General features: G+C 37.9%; 1 protein-coding gene and 1 long non-coding RNA gene across 4 annotated transcripts in view; one reads left to right on the forward strand and one right to left on the reverse strand.

The window, feature by feature from the left end:
* Window positions 1-19,494, reverse strand: part of CFAP99 (cilia and flagella associated protein 99) — a 54,442-nt gene that overhangs the window by 5,114 nt on the left and 29,834 nt on the right. For 2 of the 3 annotated variants that reach the window (XM_074541656.1, XM_005485763.4), the window contains 8 exons: window positions 19,309-19,389; window positions 16,230-16,295; window positions 15,237-15,296; window positions 11,270-11,358; window positions 8,825-9,029; window positions 6,960-7,101; window positions 6,066-6,217; window positions 3,709-3,914 (listed from right to left, as the gene is read on the reverse strand). In XM_074541656.1, the coding sequence (XP_074397757.1) occupies window positions 3,709-3,914; window positions 6,066-6,217; window positions 6,960-7,101; window positions 8,825-9,029; window positions 11,270-11,358; window positions 15,237-15,296; window positions 16,230-16,295; window positions 19,309-19,389 (1,001 nt within the window). The remainder of the gene's footprint in view (window positions 1-3,708; window positions 3,915-6,065; window positions 6,218-6,959; window positions 7,102-8,824; window positions 9,030-11,269; window positions 11,359-15,236; window positions 15,297-16,229; window positions 16,296-19,308; window positions 19,390-19,494) is intronic. The other variant, XM_014266083.3, reaches the window with a different exon arrangement.
* The window catches only part of LOC141729181 (uncharacterized), a 39,429-nt gene that overhangs the window by 2,777 nt on the left and 17,158 nt on the right, over window positions 1-19,494 (forward strand). The window lies entirely within an intron of this gene.

The raw sequence follows: 19,494 nt of genomic DNA on the forward strand, positions 1-19,494 counted from the left end.
AATGATTGTTATTCATAGCAATGTTTTCCTCATGTGAAGTAAAAATGACGTTGAAGTTGCATAATCAAAGTTCAGTCACTGAATCACAGAATGACAGTCTGGAAGGGACCTCTGGGGGTCATCTTGACCACCCTATCTGGTTAAGCAGAGCCACTTGAGCTCCATGCCCCGGTCTGTGTCCAGATGGCTTTTGAACACCTCCAAGGATGGAGATTCCACCACCTCTCTGGACAATCTGTGCCAATGCTTGGTCATCTCCACAGTAAAAAGTGTTTCCTGATACTCCTCTTGTCCCTTCAGTGGCCACCATTGAGAAAAGCCTGTCTTTTTTTTTACAGCTTCTCTTCACATCTTCATATTTCTGATTCATCATTACTGATAAATCTCCCCCTTTTGTTTCAATGATAGTGAAGAACTCATTACCTCCTCCTTTTTCTCCTTCTCCTCATTTTCCTGCTCTGGCTGCCTTCACACGATGCCTGGCCTTCCCCAGCTCAGGCCAAGAGAGGGGTTTCTCTCAGTGTGTGTGGTTGATGCCCCTTGTCAGGGAGGGGTTTGAGCCCTGGCAGTGGCAGGCAGAGAAAGGATTGCTCTGCCATCTTGGCAAACACTCCATCATTTGTAATGCAGTGCTGGGAGCCCAGTGTGCCACAGCATTACCACAGTGTGAGATGGGCATCCAGGGAACTCATGCCTTGGTGGCAGTCTGTACATCTTCCTCCCACACAAGGAACTCAGGGAGGATCAGTCCTGCTCTCCTCTGACAGCTTTAAACCACGTGAAGGGTGAGAACTTGCAGTTCCAGACCTTGAGTGCAGCACAAAGTAACTCTTCCCCCAAACCACAGATAACGTGGATGGAGGGAGCCTCAGAGCAATGGTTTGAACTATTGTGTGACCCTTAGGGCATCAGACTGATGGCAGTAATACATGTCCCTCAGATTGATTGCAGTAATACATGTCCCTTACTGAATGAAAGGGAGTTGTATCTCAAGTACACCGGCATGTCATATGAGCACATTAACCTGTATTCAAACACACACAACTCTGCTGGTGCTTGAGCTGACAGCAGAATTGCTTGTCCACTTCAAATGACAGTGCTGATTTTCAAACTGTGTGAAATTCTAGCAATTAAAGGGATGTCCAGTATATGTACCACCCTGCAAGCACTCACAAAGCCATTGCTGTGATAGATGCCACAGCTTGCAGTCTATTAAAGGCCAATGTCTCTGTAATTTTTCATGTTCCATTTCCTATTTTGTTTAATATAGCTCATTATATGCTTGCACAACGTGCTTCTTTTGTGTTGATGTATGACTGTGAATGTTATTGAAAGGAAACTGCTTGGTAGGGACTTGATTAAGCTCCAGCTGTCACTAAAGCAGGTGTTTAGCATAGTTTGGCTGCCATACTTTAGCTGATTAGTAGTAGCCTTCAACATAATGCAATTTAGTATGTAACACATAATTTTATATTGATGCATAAGGCTAACTTCTGAGGACCATTGGCAAGATTTGCTTGCTATCCCTATAATGATGAATCAATTCTGTAAACATAAAAACTAATTTTTTACACCTCCTGTGCAGTATATCAAGAATAGAACCCAAACAATCACTCACACTGGTTTGAGAGGTATTTCAGGATTCAAGATCTGCAAATAAGGTTTAATGCACAAAGCCCATAATTTCTATTGAGAGAAATAAAAACTGCATGGAAGAGTCTAGCATTTGTAAATGCCATAGCCAGCATACCATATTTCTGTATTAACAAAAATAACACCAGAGATTTGGATTCTGTATGAAAATGCATGAAATACACTTCCAAAGAACGACATTTTTAGTGTACTATGATGATGCCTTCTTATAGGAATTACTTCCAACATATACATAAATTGTATGCATACATAAATTGCCTAGGAACCATGAAAGGAAAATGCCTTCTAACATCTATAATGAAACATTATATTTCTTAATTTAGAAAGCAGACAGGGCTCCATTAAAATTACTGTGTAACTTACCAAGAATCTGACCAGATTGACTGATTGAGTCAGAGGCTTGAAATTTAATGTATAATTTAATTTGGATTCTACTATCTTTGGCATGTTGGTCTGTTCTAAAAAGCATTTCACATGACAGAACAAAAAGTGAATCAAAGTTTCTCATTCAAGCACAGCTTATTCCAGGATCAGAACAGTTTTAGTTCTGAATTGAGCCAAAGATTCTAGTTTAAAGGAACCCAGCCCTATAGAAAATTCACAAACTGCACATCTAGAACAGATGATTCTTTAAGCAGGTACCAGTGAAACAGGTTTTATGTACTACACAAGTTCTTAATGCTTAGTTTGCCTCTCTAGTGGAAAGCAGTGGCTTGAGTTATTCCCACAGGCTTTCACAATACTGACTGTTTAGCAATGAGAGTATATTTCTAGCTCTAACTCCATTTCAGGTTCTTAAGTCTTAAAATCTTTTCTTGATACATGCCATAGAAAAGAAGGTCACTGCTCTGTGGAGTCTATCCACTGCAGCTGCAGTTATTGATTCATTAAATACATTAAACTCTCTTCTCAAGCACTAACATAGTAAAACTCCAGTCTTTGGAGACTGGCTATCAGCAACAAACCAAATTACAGCTGAGAAGAGTGAAAACTAAAGGTATACATCAATACTGCCTTCTGTAACTGAGATGTAGAATTGAATGATAAATGATTAACATGAATTGAACTCTGAGAAGCCACCTTTGGCAATAAATGTGAATCTAAGACATGTCTAAAAACATGTGTTTGTAGCCTGATAGAATATGCCTTCTGAACGTCAGCCTGAACATCAGTTTGCAAAATAAATATGGCAAGACAAGGACTTACCTCTCAAAGCCACAAAAGGGAAAAGACAAAAGACAATTTGAAAGAAAAAAGTGGCAAATATTTAAGATGCAGTAAAAATGGTGTAAGAGCAAGAGGTGTGCCATGTTGTATACTTTTACACAGGCTTTCTTCCTGCTCAGCTTTATTTGTTAATAGCATTAACTTAGATTTTAAAACCCTTGTGGAAGGGACCTTTCTTCTGCATATGTGAAGCATCTGTGATGGTTATGTATCCTTTATGACAATGATTAATAAATTTGATAATGAATAATAAATATTAGTCATGAATGCAAAATTTGCTCAGCCTGTAAGCAAAGAACTTCTTTTTGATCTAGTGCTATAATGTATTTAATTTATAACTCATTATTGCTTTCAAAAAATCTTCCTAAAATATTTTTAACTTCTAGAATAATTCCTTCCTTTTAACATTACAGATGAAATTCAAGGAAGAAAAATACAGCTCTAATATTGGTTTAGATGAGAATGAGGAATAACTTTAAGTGTCAAGCTAGAATTATTCTCATAACATCAAATTACTTCTGATTAGCTGAAAAGGAACAGAAGAAAGGCAAAACTTCTTTCTGAATTTATATTATTGGCTCTGAATCCTGGGGCAATACTGTCAACACCAGCCTATGGGATGTCTTCAACCATAAATGATGAAAAAGATTTGTTAAATCTGATGAAAATTATTTTCAAGAATTAAAAGGAAATCCTGGCCCCAGTGTAATCCTTGACAAAAGTACAGAAGGGCTGTATTTTGCTCTCTACTTGTTCTTCTTCGCAAGGGCTGGCAAAATATTAACAAAGTTGCAATGTCTTAAATGTCACATGCTGTTTTATACTCACTTGAAAGCAGCTGCTCGTCCAAGTTCTGCTCTGAATTGGGAAATCTGGTCCAGTTTGTCTAGAATAAGTTGTTCCTTAGCTTGTTTTTCATGAATTATCTGATCTCTCTTCTCTTCCTCTGCTGCCTTCTGTGCTTCCTTGAGTAGGGCGAGGCGTTCACGTAGTTCCACTACTGACATTTCACCAAATAAACCATGGCCACCAGTCTAGAGAACACAAAATATAGATTTAAATAACACTGTAAATACCAAGGGGAGAGTAAATGAGTAAAACCAGAATATTTTGACTGTGTTCCAATTCATGCTGAATATATTCTGATTTCCAGAAATATAGGGGTGGTCCTAAACTAACTGATATTTAAAAATTGGTTTTAAAATCTAGAGCATACCTTTCATAAAACATTTAAAGAAAAAGCATTGAGAAATATATAGAGGATTAATAATAGATACAATATATTTGCTCTCAAAAAAAAAATCTACTTGACTTTTGGTTTTAATTAGGCTTTTGAATTTTTAAAATGTATAAAAGTAATTTTTACTTTTGGCTGAAACCAGAACAGACTTTGCACTAAAAATATGCATTTTTTGTATTTATCTATTTCCAAAGTATGCATTTGATCTATAATTTAATCTGAAATTATTAAGACTATACAATGCTTCATACCCAGAAAATTCAGATCCTAATGCCCAAATTTAAAATATTTGAACTGGAATGTTTAATGATGGCTTTTTAATAGCCACTTTGCAATGTGAGTGATAATGAGATGCTGAGATCTAAAGTGAGACTTCTGCACTTTGGTTTGCAAAGAAAGATGGATCATTTCCAAACAGCTTTGTGAAGGCTTTCAGTTTTAGGCCCTTGCTCTTATACATACTTTTCCTTTCTTTCAAGTTCACCATTAAACTTGAAATGACCATAGAGTTGTATTCATAGGAAGTGAAAGGGAAATGTTTTGCAACAGGGTATATATATCTATATCTCTCTATCTATCTATATCTCTATATCTATCTACCTATCTGTCTGTCTCAGTGGTAGTGTTTGAGCATGACAAGCAGACATCAAACATGTTTAGGAAAGAGAATTTGCTCGAGGCATAGAGTGGTAGAAGCTGAATTTTTTGAGTGTCTGCATTTCAAAAATGCTCAGTGAAGCCAGTGAAGTGGTTCCTAAAATAAGAAAAGTTCTACACTCATGCAGTAGATACTGCTGGTATTCAAGCAACTAAAGTACCATGAAGGGAAGAACTGGTACTTTAAAAATTAGGAAAATGAACAGGAATTTTATGGACAAATACTTAATTGTACTAAGCCTGAAAAATCCTTTTGTAGAAAGAAAACCAGGGCAGGCTATCACCAAAAGTGTGCCAATTCATTAGAGTGCTCCTGTAATAGTCAGTATGATGGAACAGTGAAGCTGTGATACAGAAGCACAGAACAATTTGAATTGGAAGGGACCTTAAAGACCAGTCCAAAAGCCCTGCCATGGCCAGGAACATCCTCCTGATCAGGTTGCTTCAAGCCCCATCCAGCCCAGCCTTGAACACTTCCAGGGAAGGGGCATCCACAACTTCTCTGGACAACCTGTGCCAGTGGTTCATCACACTCATTGTAAAAAATGTATTTCTTACGTCCAATCTGCTAATCTGCTTCTGATTAAGTTAACAAATAAGATAACAGATTCCTGGATTGCTACCTAAGTCTGGCCATTGCAGAGCCCACTCCCAGGCATATGAGTTGTTGTGCATCAACAGCAAGTCCAAGAAGTTTGAGATACAGTTATTATAAATTATAGACACACACAAGTCATTTACACAGAATTGTAACAGCTCAGAAGATTTTGGTTTCTCTTGACAATCTCTTTCATATACTTGAATATTGACAGTTTTGAAAGCAAATGAAATCAATCTTGTTAATTACCACGGCCATCGCCACTGCAATATAACTAAGTATACATGAGTCCAAACTTTGTGTTGATTCAGTTCTTACCCTGACTGACAAATTTTTGAATTTGTGAAGATGCACAGAACATCTTGTAATCATTGTCCACTCTTTTTCTAAGATATTGGGAAACCCAGATCCCATTGGCAAAATTCAAAAAAGGTTCAAGAGGAATAAGATTTCACTTCCCATCAGAATATTCTTCTTGATAAAATTTTCATTTTATAGACTGTCAATGTCCCATTTCGCATGTAACTTTTGTCATGCACTATGACAAAATACAACATGTATGAGATGAGGTCACTTTGTACTTCATCCATCCAGACTGTGATATATCTGCAGTACACAATCCCTCTGAATGTGTGAAACATATACAGTACACATTTATGTAAAACCAGTAGTTTTTCCTTTTGAGCTTACCTCTGTTAAATCAACAAACTTGTGTCTGATGCTAGGTGCAGACTCAAGAGCTCGTATTTGTTGAATGAGTTCATATCTCTTCCTGTTCTTCTCCTCCTGCTCTTCTAAAGCTTGCCGGAGGAGTTCTCCACTTTCCTCACAAACCTGCTGAACTGAAAGATAAGAATTAATCTCAGTTAGCTGTTTGCCTATTTTAACAAGTAGTCCATCTGGAGGAAAATTCAAGTGCTTTAATGAATAATGATAATAATACTGATCTAAAGGTACTTGAGGGAATAGTCTGGTATTGGTGGGAGGAATCATTAAAGAAACAAATGAGTACTTCCCACCTCCACCATTCATCCAGCACATAAACGTACTATATACATACACAGACACTTTGAATTACTGCTTTGTAATTTCTCATTTGTACATACTGTTTTATTACTTAATGAAAGGATATTAAAAAATAGAAAATATTCATAGTCTTCCAAGCTATGTATATCCTAGAAATGATTGAATTGCAAAGGTCGGTAGGCTCTGCTAGTCCATTTTGGAGTATCTAACGCTCTTTGCCTGTCTCAATCCTTATGAGCAGAGACATCTGCATTTGACAAAAAAGTAGAATTATTTACATGTGCTACTTTTAGATGGAAGGGAAACTGGTTGCAGAACATTAGTGATGTATATCTCCTGTTTAAACTAAGAGTAATTCCAACGACCAGTAGCTTAGAATTTCTGATCTGCCCATTGCCAGCTGATTCCTGAACTCACATTCATGGGAACGTATAGCCTGGGTCTTTCCCTCAATTTCACTTTCCCTCCTATAAAAATTGTAATTGGCCCACTAAAAGAAAGATGAAGTAGTCTGGGGATATTTAGCATCACCTCTCGTTTTTCTGGCAACATATATACCTATCTGTTGCTTGTATTCCTGGATCTTTTCTTTTACTTGCTTTACATTCTTGTGTCCTTCCATGACCTGTTCCACCAGCTCTTTCATTTCTTTCTGTTCCTGTAGACGTTTCTCTGCACACAGGTGCATCAGCTCTGCTTTCTAAATCACAAACAAACAGGTGAATACAACTCCTGATAAGTGGTGATCTGAGTGCCTCAAATCATTGAAACACGGTAAGGACAATTGGATTCAAACTATTACATCATCCACAAAAGTAGAAAAGGACAATGGCTGGGGTCAAGAAAGAGTCCCAGATTTAAGCTCTCCTCTCTGTGTTTTATTTACACATAACTGCCCTGCATGACATTTCTACTGCTGCTTTCCATAATTCCCTCCTACATGTTTCCAAGAGCAGACAGAAGGAGTAATTTCTGGATCTGGTTGTGAGATAGCAAGAAGTGTGCTTAATCTAATATACTGCTAGTTGTGCGCCTGCAGGAACTTCTTGGCCCAAGCCACAGCTCTGTAATGTCAAGTCCACTTTTGGGTACCACGCTCCTTTCTTTGTCAGAGGAAAGGAAGAAGGAGCAGGAAAATTGATTTTCTCAGACTAGATTCCTTGCTGCTCTTCCTGTTTTTGATGGAAGACCAGAGTTTTAAAAGGAGGAAGCAGGTCAACATGACAGCTGAACATTGGTGAATATCTGGAGATCTGCATGTGGATGACATGCTCTGCTTGTTGACAAGCAAAGGGAACTATGTGGAATTGGTTGGGTTAGAGCAAGTCTTATTTGCACATCCCCAAATCTATTCATTTTGAGACATTTCTGCTAACAAATAAAACGCATATGCTCTGAAGTGAATATAACAATTGCAATACTTTTGGAATGAGTATGAGCAATTATACTATGTTCAGTTGTACACTAGGGTTCACTTTAAGTTCTTGCTATAGTCTTTCTACACAAACATGAAGACTCAATGCCAAAAAGGATTGAAAGGTATTATAGGACAGAAAAGGAACTCATTAAGCAAATTTTCCTTTTACAGCACGGTCTTTATGAAAATTTTGTACATTTGTGGTTTCATTTTATGTTGCTGAGACATTGCACTGACATTTGTGAGATAGTCAAAAGACAGGTACTGGCCTACAGGGCATAGCAACAAACTGGAGAAATAAAGAATGTGATGGTGGCTGTGAAAAATTTAAAATCTGTATTATTTGTTGATTCTTGATCACCTGTTTAGTTTATAAGAAAAGCACTGGGGAAATGTAATGTGAGTTGTGAAAATAACAGAAAGATCTAGCAATGATTTTGAGAAACTGTGATTTGTCAGACTGAAAACAGTGTGAAAATATTTCTTGGCATAAATATGCAGTTTTCCATACAGATGGATCCAAAGAGGGTTGTCTGTCTGAATTTTCACCTAAGAAAAATCTAGATGTTTCAGATAGTATGAAGTAAATTGAATTACATCTGTTTAAGAAAGCAAATGCTTTCATATTTGGGCCTCTCATTTTAACAAGATAAAAAAATCAGTTATATATTGTTGATTTCAATGCTAATGGTGCTTAGTATCTCAGTATTTGTTCAAAAAGGATTTGCATAATGACAGAATATAGGGGAGCATTCTTTGACCTTCTGCTTTTATTCAATTTACTTCATAAATGCTAATTAAATTTAAAAAAAAAACTTGTAAAAAGTACTTTCATGTACAGCATTGCTGTATCTGGAAGTTATAGCCCTCTTTTTCCCTTTGTTTGCAGACTCCAGTGAGTAAAGACACTGCATAGAATTTTACACCTCTAATAGCAGGTCTCATCTGTGCTATGATTTGCACAGATTGGAAATCAGCAAAATTTGAGCCTCCCTGTATGTATTACCTCTTCTCTCAATAGATCAGCTTTCTTCTTATTTTCTTGGGTTACATTCTGATGGGCTAGAACTGCCTCTTCATAACTCAGTTTTCCTTGAAGCTTCCTACACTCTATTTCAGCCAGTTGATCTTCCAAATCTTTTCCACGCATCTGTTTCTGCCATTCCAAGAATTCAGATGAGTCTCCAGCCCCTTGTTGCAAATTTTCAACTCTGCAAGAGAGAAAAAAGGAGAACACTATTTCAGGGATCTGGCTTTGTAGCCCTGCCTTGGTTTGTAAAGCATTTCCATAGCCTTTGATAGAAAGTGTTTGATCTCTGCAGAGAAAAAAAGCAGAATCACAAAGTCATTTGACAGATGTCTTTTAATTCCAGTCTAAGAGGTGTTCCTACTATGTGTAAAGCCTGAGAAAGCCAGACTGGAAGAAAGTGCATGAGAGCATGCACCTGAAAGTTTTCAGTAAAACAAAGCCCCAAGAGAGGGCAAACTTTAGCTGAGTATGGATTCTCATAAGGAGCAGAGAGAAACAGGTAAAAGGATGTGCATTTTCTCAGAGGACTGCTTTGCTTAGAGGTTGAAAGAACAAATAACTTTCCTCTTTGACAATCTTCTTGTCCACTTTAACACAGAGAACAAAAAACTTCTGCTTAACACTATTTCTATATTGTATTTTGTCAATTAAATAATATTGCTGTAATGAGGCAAAGAAGTATTCAGCTCTTAAACAAAGTCACATTCCTATTTTTTTGTGCTCAGTTGAGAAAGAAAAACATAGCAAAGCCCTGGAGCAGGCCCATGAAAGTCCTGCAGCAGAGGAGGGAATGAGCCAATAACTAGGGCAGAGACACAAACATGGAGTGAATTTCCTCTTACTGCTGCTCCCCAATGCATATGCATGTGATATATCTATTTCTATATATATCTGTATTATATTTATCTCTTTCTATATATATATCTGTTTTGTCTTAAATGCAGCTGAAGATTAAAACTCATTAAGATAAAATAGTGTCAAGTTACAGGGAACGGTTCCTTTGCTGAGTGGAACAAATTCTTCCAGCCAGAGTGAACAGTAGCATATGTAATATGGAAGAACCTCAATATATGTGAATAGCTGATAACAGAACCTGACTGATGTTTAATATCTACCTGCTAAAATCCTGATGCGTGAACCAATACTGTGAGGTCCAAAGATCAAATCCAAACTTAGACAGTGTATCCAGGACTTAAAATGCTATCAATATTTAGTGCTTAGCCTGCTAAGCCAGGTGGATTAGAATACTAAAGCAGGATAACATGATATAAGTTTTATCTTTGTGAAGTTTTTTAGTGAAAATGTTATGTGATTCTAGCTGTAAAACACAACCTTCAGTGGCCATCCAGGAGTCACCTTTTCCCCAGTAAACATCCTCTGAAAACCTGTGTTGCTGAATAAGGAGGAATCCTTATGTCAGGATTTCTTAGAGTGCTAAATGCACAAACAGACCTGCAACCTCTTATTACCCCCCTTCCCCACACCCTGGATTCAGTGCTTGTGTTCAAAGACAGCTCTGCTGCAGTGTGACTGTCAACACTGGATGGGAGTGGAGTGAAAAGAACTGTGTGAGGAAGAGCCATGGAAAGTCCTGGTTGGTGTGTGTGCAGTTTCTTCCCAGGAGACACATTTAAGCCTGGGCTAACAGCCTTGGTCCCTGCCCAAGCTGCTCCATAGATCAGCCTGCACCCAGCCTGGGGCCAAGTTGATCCTGCCTTCTTGACTTGGCTTCCTGGCTGGACCTTGGCCCAGACTGTTGTAGCACCCTTGGCTGACCCTGCTGCCTGTCCCTGAATCTGTCCTGCTGCCTGCCAGGGGACTGTGGAGCTGCTGCCAGTGAGGACACTGTCCCTACATGTCCTCCTGTCACTCTCAGCTCTTGGCTTATCTTGGTTTAAGGAACAGCACATTCTTAGTGTGCTATATCTTACTGTGATAGAAATGGACAGGTATTGTTATCTACATATAAACAAGTTCAAGTATCAAACTTGGCATGTAGTTGACCACAACCATTGAAGAAAATGGAGATGTATGAAATTATTTGGCTTAATACACATGCATCTTGTACAAAAGACACAGAAATAGATGTGTATTCAGGTCATTATTTAGTCTGGAGAATTGGAATAAATGTAAAAGTGATACCTGTTGGACTTTGCAAGTGAACACTAGCCAGAGTGCTAAATCAGAACACAGTAACACTGTACAGCATCTACACAAAAAGAATTAATTTACTGTAGACCTTTTCTTCAGCCTACTTCAATCCACTTCTCTCTTCCTTTGTCAACTGTTTTTATAGAATAGAAAGCCCTACAAGAGAACCATTAGTTTAGTTTACCTGGAATTTTCTTAATTATCTTTGATGTGGCTCATATCCTAAATGCAGGGATGTGAAAAGGAATCTTAGGTGGAGTGTGGTCCTACCTTTTGAGCTCCTCTTCCAATTTCCTCTGGTAGAGGGCACCCTCCCTCAAAATAGCTGCTGTGTTCAATTTAATGGGTATATTGTCAATCTGTCAGGAAAGGGAATGTATATTCCATAGTTAGTAATGTAAACCATGAAACAGAGTCTAAAAACATCTCAGTGGGTTAAATAAATTGACCCAAGACAGCATAAATTTTGGTTAAAGCATTCATCTAGCATTAATCTGACATTCACAATGAAATTGCATGCTGTTCATAAACTACTCAAGCTGCTTAAGAAATCAGCAAAGTCCCCCAAGTGGATTATAAATTTGTAATCAGTCTTGGACCATGTCAAATCCCATAAAATGTCTTCACTTCCTTTCATATTTTCCAGTGCTCATATATGCTGTGCAAAAGGATTTGATCTGTTTTGGACAAAGACAATAAACTGCCTCTGAAAGATGTTCAGTGAGCCAGAACAGTGAAGTAAAAGAAACGTGGCACCTTTCACAGGGAGATCTTGGAAACATTTTATAAATAATCACTATTACAATGTAGAAGCATTTCTAAGACAACTGGAAACCATTGCCATATCCATTTTCTAGACAGTAGAAGTGAAAAACTGTTCTGGGTGACTTTCAGGCCTCAAGGTGTAACTTGGACTAGATCCTATGGCTGCTTTGTTAACTCTTCAAAGTATTGTGTTAAGACTGATTCCCAGACAACTTCTAAATACTGAAGGAGGAAAGGATCAATTTCTCTGCCAGTTAAAATTGCTCCCTGCACAGGTAGAGAAAATGGGTCACCTTTGCAGACACATGTAAGAGACCTGATCTGAACCAAGGCAAAGCAGTGCTGCAGAAATAAGAACTGAGATCATTTCTGCAGAAAACAAAGCTTAATCATAACACATTTGACTTCTATCCAGATAAGTTCTGTGTTCAGAATTCAAACATGTATTTAAATTCCAAATGAAGAACTTAATGAGTAGCTGAGAAACACATGCACAGAATCACTCAAGCTACATACTGCAAATATTGTATGCAGAAATATGAACTGAAGTCTCCTGAAATACATAACTGGAAAAAGCATGTGTTATAATTTATATTAATTAGATAGGTTGAGGATAGCAAACACATTCCATCACCTAGAATTCACTAAGTAAAATTACTAGTTTTACACAGACAGCATATTTTAATGCAAGAAAATTAATTACCTGTCAGTTTCTTGACAAAATGATGATAACTTGAAGAATTTAGGAAAATAATCCAAACCAACGTATTTTATTTCTTTTGACTTACTATGACTTCTTAATGCCCAATGATGTTCTACCTTTTGATCTGCATCTCAACACATCTCAAAGCCTTCTGCCTTATATGAACAGTTTATATTTTATTCTTGTACTGTGTATAAAATGTTTCCTTAGACATTCTCTGACACATGTAGATGTTTCTATACTTTTGACAGTTTTCTGTGTACACAGATTTCATGTTCTGTATTTACTAACTATAATTTGGATAGAGAACTGAACTAAGAATGAATATGGAAATAACTTAAACTTCAGTTTCACAGTTTATTGACCAGAAATCTGATGGACATTGAAACAGAAATATGGCAATATAGTTACAATAACTGGAACTTCCAAGACATGTGCAGGCAGGTATAACTAAAATAACTGAATAAATTCTTTTATGTCATATAGTATCAAGGAAGTTCTGAATTTTACTCATTCTCTTCCTGTTGTGAGGTATCTTCCCTTTTTTCAAGATGAGAAAATGGAAGTAACGGGGAAAATTACAGAGCACTAATTCTTGTGGGAAAATATCATATTCACTATTGCCACCTAATGAACATGCAACAACTCACCAAAACCAATAAATATGTAAAGAGCAAATATGATACAAACAAGAGGCAGACTGAGACAGAGTGATGATGCATTTGTACTCTCTCATTCTCCCAGTGAAAAAGATGAATAAATACTTTGGAACAGCAAGAGAAATAATTGCTGCTGCACATGGTATATGTCTCTAAAATTAAAAAAAAGATTTCATATACTGTGGGTGTTCTAAAAAGAGGAAAGCAAAATACTAGTTGGTTAAAACATTATACAATTATATTAATTTGAAGATAGATTAAAATTATATATATATATAGTTTAGATTAACCATCCTCTTAGTATTTGTCTGCTCAGAGAGTGGCACAGGAAGGCAACCGGAATAGAAAGTATTTTAAAAGTCAATAACAATATGCCTATCTCTGCTTGAAAGTTACAGCAGCATCTTGAATATCAACTAACCAACCTTAAGGCAAATGTGTTTAGACAAGATAAAACTGTTTGTGCATCTAGAGGAGATACCAGCAAGTTTTAGAAGTAGCCCTAATCAATGCCAGAGGATGCCAGATCCATATTTTTCTTAATGCAATTTAGGCAGATGGTTTGACTCTTGTTAGTTTGCACTAAAGTTTTGTTATTTTATATTATCAGAAAGGGCAATGGAATACACAGAGTTTTGAACTGAGCCCACTTAATTACAGGTCATGTATGTTGTTTTAACTATGTAAATGTTTCCTGGTTTGGGTTTTTTTTCTCTTTCTTTTTGTGCAGAATTAACTAGGATCTTATTACCTTACTGTAATTTAAATGCTGCTGGACTGTAAGCAAGCAGACTGAGTAGCTGATACTGTTACTAAAGATAACTTCAGTGTGTGATAAATGCCAGACAGGCTTTAGAAATACTTGCCAGATGCCCACCCAGTCCCCCAAGTGGAGAATCAATCTTTTCACAGTGTTTATGAGCTGTACCTAAATACATCGTTTTAAAGAGTAGGCAGACCTGCTCACAAGATATTTGAGACCACAGAACAAGCACAGCTGAAATTATTCTGTATAAGAACTTGAAACAAATGAAAGGTGCCAGATTGAACAATACAAAACTGAACATAATCTGTAGTGCAGTTATTGCAGAAACATCAGTGTGAAATTTCAAGTGTTCCACTGTTAAGGCTGAACAGTTCTTTTCTCATGTTTACAATTCTCTGACCCTTGAAAATTCTACAAGAGAAGCAATCAGGATAGTGGATTTCATGACCTCAGTATGTGCCTGAAGGAAACAAGGCAAGCATCCAGCCTGATTGTATATTGTGTATCAGACAGTCATTAGCTGGAATGATTGCTCAGCATTCTTTAGGATCTCATTTTGAAAAAGTGATGTACTGATGCAAGATTGTTCTGTCCTTATGCTGAGTTCTTAAACCAAGGTTTCACAATTCTTTTTTTTTGCTGGGGAAAATTCTCTTTTCGTACTATTTTACATAAAATCTTCTCCCTTTGTAACTGAAAACACTTTTAAGGCAATATGGTTACATTGTGCAACTACACACAGTTTACCTCAGGAAACCAAAAGGGTACGATCTCCCTGACCACTCTCACCCAGGACCTCCACTCACACCATCTGCTCACTGGCCTGGGAGCCCCAGTTAGACTCAGACGGGTTTCAGTTTCCATTATGCTGGGAATTCTACTCCTGGTTGTGTCTCCATTTCTGTCTCCTGACCTCAGTTGCTGTTGTAGCTTTGTCTCCTGACTGGACTTCTGGGTGGACCCCAGCCAGACCTGACTTGTTGCCTTGTTTTGTCCAAGGGTGACTTGCTATCAGCAGAACCCATCACTGCCACCAACCTCCTCACATCAGACAGTGTGTCCTGCATGGTGAGGGCACTGCCTGTGCTTTCATCACCTTTGGCTCCTTCTTTCTCTTCCATCATGGAGTAGCCCTGCTCTTGTCACTCCCTGACCACGTCTTTGTGGATTATTAACGGTGCATAGGACAAAATCTATGAACCATAGACCCAATCCATGCCTTACTTCTGGCCAAACACCTTAGTGTAAAAACACAGGTTCAAGTCGAGTTTCCATCATGACAAGATTTGCACTTGTGTCAAACTTTAAAGTACATTTGACAACAGTTCCTTAAAGGTTACTCACCTTGCTTTGGATCTTTTGAGCCTTGAACACTGGTTTGCTCTCCATACTGTCATGTATGTTCTGTAGATCAAACCAAAAACACATTATTTCATTCCAAAAACAAGTTTTTGATTACTCAGCAAAAGATATTAGGTATTTATCAAAACTAACATATGAATATTCATCAAATATTCTTTGGAGAGTAAAAAATTCTACATATTTTGGAAGTGTAAAATACACAAAAACTTGCTATGTACACCCAACCTAGTAGGAGTATGAACATACAGAGGTAGGTCCAAATATTGACTAAATAATGCTAAAGTAACAGTGATTATTTCTTTGACTATGAAATATTACTTACATATATATATATGAATATATTCATCTTTCAACTGAAATAGATACTGAGAGGCCAAAAAAGGATGTCAAACACACTTCATGGAATTATTAATTAGTGGTAGAATTCTACTGATACTTATTAATTGAATGATATTAGCTATAGATACTGATGTGAAACTGTCTGGTATCATGGGGATGAACAGAGAGAATAGAATATGCAGCACTGATGCTGAAATGAATATATTACATACATAGATTGGTGACTTAACTGTGAACTGGGAATCAACCAAAGCAAGGATTCTGTATGAACGGGACCATTATTCCCTCAGCTTGGCTGCTCTGTGGCATCGAAGTTAATGGAAAAATAATATGTGGATTTAGAGAAATATTGCCAGTTTGGAGATTTGTTGGAGCAGTTTCCCAGAAAGGTTGTCTCAAAGTTAGGAAAACTATAAAGCAGCACCAGAAGTATAAGAAAAGGGGGTTGTACATTATACATAAAAAGAGGCAAATGCAAGAATAGGGATGTGAAATGACACTATAGCAATAAATCATAGCACAAAATTCCTAAGCCCAAATAAACATATATTTAAATACTCTAAGATATCTTTAAATACTCCAGTCATATTTCATCTCCCTACTGGGGAATTTTTCAGCATGTGTTTTGCACCATACCTCTCTCTTTTCAGGCTTGATGGTTGCACACCTGAACTGGTTAGTATTTGCCTCTAGGAGCAGATCCTAAAATTAAAACAATTCTCTTAAAGAGTGTGGTACATCAAAGTTCTCTAAGAGTAATTTTAAGTCTCAAAAAGTCTTATAGCCTCAGCCACTATCATCAGAATCATAGAACGGGATGGGTTGGAAGGGACCTTAAAGATCATCTTGTTCCAAAGCCTCTGCCATGGGCAGGGACACCTCTCACTAGACCAGGTTGCTCAGAGTTCTATCCCACCTGGCCTTAAACACATCCATAACTTTTCTAAGCATCCTGTGTGAGTGCCTCACCATCCTCACAGTTAAGAATTTCTTCCTAATATCTAATACAAAGCTTCCCTCCTGCAGTTTGAAGCCACCCCTCCTCATCCTGTCACTCCCAGCTCTTGTAAAAAGTCTCTCTCCATCCTTCCTGTGGGCTCTCTTCTGGTACTGGAAGACCCCAGTTAGGTCACCCTGAATCCTTCTCTTGTCCAGGCTGAAGAAGCCCAGTTCTCTCAGCCTTTCCTCATAGGAGAGGTGCTCCATCCCTCTTGGTGGCCTCCTCTGGACTTGCTCCAACTGGCCCATGTCCTCTGTGGTGGGGCCCCAGAGCTGAAGGCAGTGCTGCAGGTGGGGTCTCACCTGAGTGGGCAGAGGGGCAGAATCCCCTCCCTCACCTGCTGCCCATGGGCTCTGGGTGAGCCCAGGACAGGGAGGTTTCTGGGCTGGGAGTGCCCATGGCTGGGTCATGTCCAGCCCCTCAGCCACAGCAGCCCCACGTCCTTCTCAGGGCTGCTCTGGATCTGTTCCTCCCCAGCCTGGGCTGGCACTGGGAGCTGCCCTGGGTCACCAGCACTTGGTCTTGTTAGAGCCCATGAGATTGCCATGGGCCACTTGTGGAGCTTGTCCAGGTCCCTGGGGATGGAGTCTTGTCCCTCAGGTGTGTCAGCTGCGCATGTGCTGAGGGTGCACCCAGTTCCTTCATCTGTGTCATTAATGGAGATGAGAAACAACACTGGTCCCAAGATGAATTCCAAAAGCTTGACTAAGTATTTACATACATTTTCACTCCTGATTAAAGACCTGAAGTAAGCAAGTATTGATTTTCTCTACACAGTTCTGCCTGGATGTATCCTTTGCACAGGACATCAGGCCTTTGATAAACCTGCCCATCATGAAACATGCTGCTTGTCCAGATACCAGTTTAAAAATATCATAATCATAAATATCATAATTATATCATATTATGCCACATCAGTACCATTGGCAGGAACTGTTTTCAGACTGCTGACAACACCATGGCTTTGGTTTTGAGCTACATTAGAGAATTACGTTCAGGGTATCACTCCACCGCGGCTGATTCAATAGACACACTCCTGGCATTAAAGCCAAGTCATTATACAGGGAATTACAGGCAATCATATTTTCATTTTTTTAATATTTATTTTGTTTGTAAACCAAATCTCTAATCAAAGCTGTGAAACAATGACTAAATTTTCTAATGGCTTTCTGGGCAGCAGCTGATAACATCAGTGTTTCTATAACTGTCTAGAGTGTGGCTTCTAGTGTTCTCATTCCTCACAGTTGCTCAGATGTGGTTCTTACAGCTTCTGCAGAAATGCTATGAAACAAATGGCATTTTTCATACAAATTTCTGCTAGCACCCATCATTTCAGCTTGCTTAGAAAACAGTCTAGGGAATTGACCTTTGTGAATGGTCTGAATGCCTTTAATAGCATTGCAGAAGTGACAAAAAACTGCTGTTACTGTAGCTATAATTTCTGTAGTGGTTTATCTTTGTTTCTCGTATGAATGCATTTTCTTTATTGAAGAATGTGGTTGGTTGCTAAGTGATTTTACAGCTGTCATAGATTTTTAATGGTATAGGCACTGTGATATTTAGCTTTTCTTTCCCAGTTTTTCTAGAAAGTTTTTAACATGGAAATAAGCACACAGACAAATAGATGTGCTTTCCCCATGATATGGAAACTATAAAAGGATAAAAAATCATGCTGTATTGTTTTATAAAGAAATATCAAGCATAGGTAACCTGATGGAACAGCAAAAGGAATGCATAGTCAGAATCTGTCACACATTATAGCTTTCACCATAGTTTAGGAACAGAATTCAGTGTCCCTTTCACATGGACATGAGGACAGCCAGTAATGAATAGACTTGTATTGGGAAGTAAAAACCAGTCAGGCATTTTCAGAATGGGGGTGGGAGAGTCCTGATAAACAGGAGCCACATGGCATACCTTTTATCAAGTTTATATTGTTATTTGATTGGATATGGTGACAACAGTTTGGGAATGGAGAAAGAAAGTGGAAATGGGCATTTAATTAATTGCTTTCCAAGGAGAAGACAACAATCTGCTTTAACTATGAGCTACCTCATTGAACAAGATTCATGTCAAAGTTTGGATCAAATAGCTAGAGCTGTTTTTTCCAGGCCCTCCCTTCTCCTGCTGTCTTAACACACAGACCATATACTCTGTTTCTTTACAAACCAAGATAACCTCACACTCAGTCTGTTGAAGGCAGTGTATGAAGAATATGTAAGAGTATGAAGTCTGCACAAAAAAGTCAGAATCTGCTGGTATTTTTAAAAAGTGAATAACATGGTTATTTTCCAGTTATTACAGAAAAAACCCTCAAAAATACTGAATTTATTTTGTAATTTGAAGCCTTAATAAATAAGTGAATACCCTATATATGCACATGTCCATGGGACTAGAAGGACCATTGTGAAGAAAAGAAAATAATCACGTTTCTGCTACTTTATATGGCTGCTTGCAAAATTTCCCATATGGTACTTATAGTGAGTAAAAGGTGAACCTTGTCCTGGACTATTAATAAAATAAAGAAGGTGGGAAAAAGAGTGCTAAAACAGAGCAGAGGATAGAAACTTCATGACTCTAGAGAAAAGGCATGAGCTATTTAGTTGCAAAAGCAGATATATTTCAGATAAAGTTCAAGATTTGTGAAGATAAAACAACAAAGAAAAACTAGTTTAGAAGAAAGGAAAGGATAGAAGAAGAACAAAATACACTTACTTTTGCTTTTTGGATATTTTTTGTTTTGATTTCCTCTAGTTGCTTTCTTTCCTTTGGAGGCTTATAGATGCTTGGAGGAACCTATATTAAAAGACAAAAATCTCTAGAATAGGGGATATAAAACATTCCAAGTGACACATTCTTGCAGGCAAAAAAAGCTCATCCACTTTTACTGGAGAACAGCAG

This window comes from Zonotrichia albicollis, chromosome 5, assembly GCF_047830755.1.
Source record: "Zonotrichia albicollis isolate bZonAlb1 chromosome 5, bZonAlb1.hap1, whole genome shotgun sequence".
Lineage (NCBI taxonomy): Eukaryota > Metazoa > Chordata > Aves > Passeriformes > Passerellidae > Zonotrichia > Zonotrichia albicollis.